Source organism: Acanthochromis polyacanthus, chromosome 4, assembly GCF_021347895.1.
Source record: "Acanthochromis polyacanthus isolate Apoly-LR-REF ecotype Palm Island chromosome 4, KAUST_Apoly_ChrSc, whole genome shotgun sequence".
Lineage (NCBI taxonomy): Eukaryota > Metazoa > Chordata > Actinopteri > Pomacentridae > Acanthochromis > Acanthochromis polyacanthus.
The window spans coordinates 6,933,881-6,938,720 of NC_067116.1; the positions used below are offsets into that span (position 1 = coordinate 6,933,881).

The window sequence follows — 4,840 nt, forward strand, 5'->3', positions numbered from 1 at the left end:
TACTTATTTAGAATTTTATAAGAATGTTTTTGAGAGAAAAAAAGGACCTGAGTCAATCTGATCCAAATTGGACACATTTTCTCCCATCATCTGTCAGTTTCTTCAAAGCAATTTTATTTATTCTGCAGCTTCTGAAACTTGGATGATGCAGCAAGAAAACACTGGAAATATTCAATTTTTGTTCCAGATTTTGCTCTTTTAAATTCTCTCTAATCGTTTAGAAAGAAAAGAAAAAGAAAATTCATGTCAACACAACGCCCTTTATTTATTGGACTGTCTGTAAAGTACATTGTTCCTCTCCTTGCTTTAAGAGTGCTTTAGACGCAGAGTACAGTATATTAGTTTATTAATGCTGCAGATGACGTGCAAACACACAAAAGTTTATATGTTCTAGGTTATTAATCTTCAATTGTTAGTTTGTTATGATCATGAACAAAGTGAATAAAGTGATTCTGATCCTGAACAGTCTAAGAAGATTATTTTCTGCAGTCAGTGAGGAAATGCTCTTTGCACAACAATGCCTAACACTGATTTTTCTCCAAAATAGAGGTGATATGTATTTTTAATACATTATAAAGGTATCTGGTACAGTCATCTAGCACTACAACTGGCTCTCTAAGTGCTTGTAGAAAAGTGCATGCCAACATTTGGGGGGTGAAACGAGATCTGACCTTAAACACGAACCGTTTCAAATCCAGGATTAATAACTAAAACCACAACCAAAGAAACAGATCTGACACATGATTAACGAGATGAATTACAACCAAATTCTTTTATCTTTTTTGCTATTTTCAAGCTGACCTTTCTGGATGCAAAAACCTGCAACGACAAACGTCTTGCATTTGCTCAGCAACACTCGGCTACTTCAAACATTTAGCGTTGTCCTTTCGGCTCTCTGCAGCTCAAACAAAAAGCCGCCCGAAGCTTCACTCGAACTTGATTCCCTGAGCCAGAGGAAGATCCTTGCTGTAGTTTATCGTGCACGTCGAACGCCTCATGTACTGCTTCCATGAGTCGCTGCCGGACTCCCTTCCACCTCCCGTGTGCTTCTCCCCACCGAAGGCTCCTCCGATCTCGGCACCGCTCGTGGGAATGTTGACGTTCACGATGCCACAGTCGGATCCTTTGGGGCCCAGCCAGCGGAAGACTCGGCCCATATCTTTGGTGAAGATGCTGCTGGACAAACCCTGCTGGACCTCGTTGTTCCAAGCGAATGCCTCCTCCTCCGTCTTGAACTTGAGGACGTAGAGGATGGGGACGAAGGTTTCAGTGTGGACGATGGGGGCGTCGTGAGCCAGTCCTGTGATGATGGTGGGCTCCACATAGTTCCCAGGACGGTCCATGACCTTCCCTCCGCAGACCAGAGTGCCTCCCTGCTGCTTGGCTTGCTCGATGGCTGCCAGGTACTGATCCACCGCCTGCTTGGTGTGCAGCGGACCGTACAGGGTGCTGGGGTCCCAGGGGTCTCCGATGCGGACCTGTTTGTAGGCCTTGGCGACCCTCTCCACCACGGTGTCATGGACGCTCTCGTGCAGCATCAGCCTCCTGGTCGTGGTGCAGCGCTGGCCGGCGGTTCCCACAGAGGCGAAGACCGCGGAGGGAACCACTAGATTCAGGTCGGCATCCTCGAACACGATGATGGCGTTGTTCCCGCCCAGCTCCAGCAGCTTGCGGCCGAACCTTTCCTGCACCATCATGGCCACCATCTTGCCGACGTGGGTGCTGCCGGTGAAGGACACGAGATCCACGCGCTCGTCCTTCGCCATGGCCGTGCCGATGTCGGCGCCGCCGCAGGTCATGGAGCAGATGGCGCCGGGCAGGTTGTTCTGCTCCAGAACCTCGGCCACGATCCTGGTTACTGCAACACTGGTGAGGGGAGTCGTCGGGGCTCCCTTCCAAAGGCAGACGTTACCGCAGGTCAGAGCGATGGCGTTGTTCCAGCCGTACACTGCCACGGGGAAGTTAAAGGCGGTGATGATGCCGACGAGGCCAACCGGGTTCCACTGTTCGAGCAGAGCATGTCCTGGTCTCTCTGAGGGCAGGATGGGTCCACCGATCATCCTGGACAGACCGACAGCGTAGTCACAGACGTCAACATACTCCTGAACTTCTCCGACTCCCTCAACGTAGATCTTTCCCATCTCCAGAGACACCAGGCTGCCGAGGACTTTGATCTTCTTTCTCAGTGCGTCTCCAATCTGCCTCACAATCTCCCCTCTCTTTGGAGCTGGAATATCTGCCCAAATCTTCCAAGCCTCCCTGGTCTTCTGCACGGTTTCTTCATACTCCGCCAAAGTCGCCTGAGTGACTCTGGCGATTGGCTCGTTGTTGGCGGGGCAGTAGGACGTGACCACCTCCCCGCTGCCTCCCCAGCTCCCGTTGTAGACGCCGGAGTTGTCCTCGGACAGACCCAGCTCCTTCAGCCAGGCGTATTTGGGCTGGTTGATGAGGAGGCCCGACATGGCTGCCGATTGCTGGCGGTGGACCAACGCTAGTTTATTTCTCAAGAGTAGCCTGCTGTGCCGGGCAAGGGTCAGCGTGAGGCAGTGCTGCATGAGTGCTGGAAACAGACCAAGTTAAAAATTAATTTTACATGTTTGAAGAGCAATCACATACACGCATTGGAAAAAAGATATGACTACAAGGTTCAGCTCTTCCTCGATTGCAGATTAATATTTTTTTTAAACACACCAAGTAATTGTTAACTTTATAAAAAAAGACTGAAAACAGTAAGAAAAAATGCCAGGCACAACTTCTTAGATCTAAAACAGAGTCTGAAATCCAAAGACATTCACATTAAAATGATGTGCAAATTCTCATATCTGAGAACACCGAAACAGGAAACGTTTAGCTTTTTCCTTTCTAAGATACGATTGTAATAGTTTATTCAAATATTAGTGCTGTATAAAGATGCTAGAAAATCACTGTGATAGATCTGCTAATTGAAACACTACTGACTTCCATTTTACTACCTACCTATACTTTAACTGATCAGCAGTGTTTTGCTAAATGCACCATTTTTATTTTTCAGTGACGAACACTGATGTGTTTGCAGCGTTACCACATTAAGTTTACAAGAACAGTACAAAGAATTCAAAGTGCGACGGGTTAGTGAATATGATCAATAAATTAAATACATTACAAACAAAACAAGACTATTTTTCCATTGTGACAGCTAATTGAAAAAGAAGTAATTCTAAAAAAAGATAACTGAACTTTAATCTTTTTAGTAAACTTATCAATGTGTAAAACACCTTTATATACTCAAATACTGCATTCACGTGGGTAACAATAACTGTAGCATAACTTTAAAGCTGCCAACAAATGTTGACAATCTGCAGATCAATAGCAGTTATGATCACTTTTTTTAATTTGCATGTATTATTTTGGAAAATAATTATTTTAAATACAAGCAAATGCATCCTGCAGAGTGCAGACCTGGGCCGAGAAGGTGTACGGAGTCTGTTAAACGCTGATTAATAAATGATATTTGTTGGCCAGTACCTTTAACTTTAAATAAACTCCATAAAATAACAAAGACATCAGATTATTGCACACCTAACAGCTTTCAAAACACTACAGCACTCATTTCACGCAGTATATTTGCAGAAATCTAAATAATAATGTTACAATATTTGTTGTCAAAAACACACCTACATATATGAGAAAGTAAACAAATTAGAAAACATGTAACAGTACATAATCTAAAAAGTACACATAAATGATTAAGTGAAAGTCTGGTACTGTACAGTGATGAAATTCAAACCCAGAGTTATTATCGGCCTGCAAAGACAGACTAAACAAAAAAATGTCCTTGACAGGTGTCTGGAATCGGAGCACATTTTCTTCTTTTCTAATGAGTCAATTTACATTTAAAAATGTAAAGTTATGTGAATGAAACTGCATTGTTCAGATAAATATTATTGTAATAACAATAATAATGCAATAAACTGATCATAATATCATTAATGTCAGACTGTTAAGAGAAAGTTTGCACAACTAGAAATCCTGCAAAAGAGTCAAAATGTCAATCAAAATTGGGTTGTTGTTATTATTTAGTGATAAATTTTTTTTTAAGTTTAATGTTAAGCTGGGTTATGGCCACATGCTGCATGCTAGTGCACATTACAAGGAATAAGTCAGTCAACAGGCCGACTTAAAAATTCCATGATATTCTCAAATTACTTTTACATACAAAACATATCGCTTTAAGCAAAATGTCTTAGGTTCTGGTGGGTAGTTACTGAGCTGCGCTAATCTACCTGGTTGTATAACCTTACCCATTCTCAGGCTGTGTCCAGACAGAATGTGTTCACCCACAAGTTTCTCAACAATGCCCACCCACTGCGCATGCGCAATTAATCTAAACTTTGGCCAAACCACGAGGGTGCAGAAACTTATTTACGATACAGAAATGCGACATTTGTCAGATAGATTATTAATGAATGCTAACCACAAGGATAATCTCAACTTGCACTTTGCATTTTTGATGCATTTTCTTCCTATCGGAGTTTCTACTGTTGTAGCTGGCAGCGACAGGATGGCCGAGATCAGCGTGGATCTTAAAGTCTCACGACCGTGACTCAAGGTCCTGCAGTTTTCACTCGCTGACGCCGCTGTGCAGCTTTAAATTCTGCATTCACACGACCTTTATGTCACTTTTCAGTCTTTAAAAGTGAGTTTGTGCTACTTATAATCAGTTTTTAACTTACGTTGATATCGAATACGCAGGGCCACGTCCACTCCGGAGAATGAAGTGCAAGAAGTCGCTTGATTATAACGTCATGGCTGAACCTGAAACGCCGCGCTTTGATTGGTCAGCCGCCTCGACGCAGTGTGG

The 4,840-nt window shown here is 43.5% G+C and overlaps 1 protein-coding gene across 1 annotated transcript; it reads right to left on the reverse strand.

The window, feature by feature from the left end:
* Window positions 1–246: 246 nt before the first annotated feature.
* Window positions 247–4,837, reverse strand: aldh7a1 (aldehyde dehydrogenase 7 family, member A1). Its single transcript, XM_022217597.2, has 2 exons — window positions 4,713–4,837; window positions 247–2,560 (listed from the first exon to the last, which is right to left on the reverse strand). Exon 2 carries the CDS (start codon window positions 2,553–2,555, stop codon window positions 927–929), a length of 1,629 nt encoding a protein of 542 aa, XP_022073289.1. The 5' UTR covers window positions 2,556–2,560; window positions 4,713–4,837; the 3' UTR covers window positions 247–926.
* Window positions 4,838–4,840: the final 3 nt, after the last annotated feature.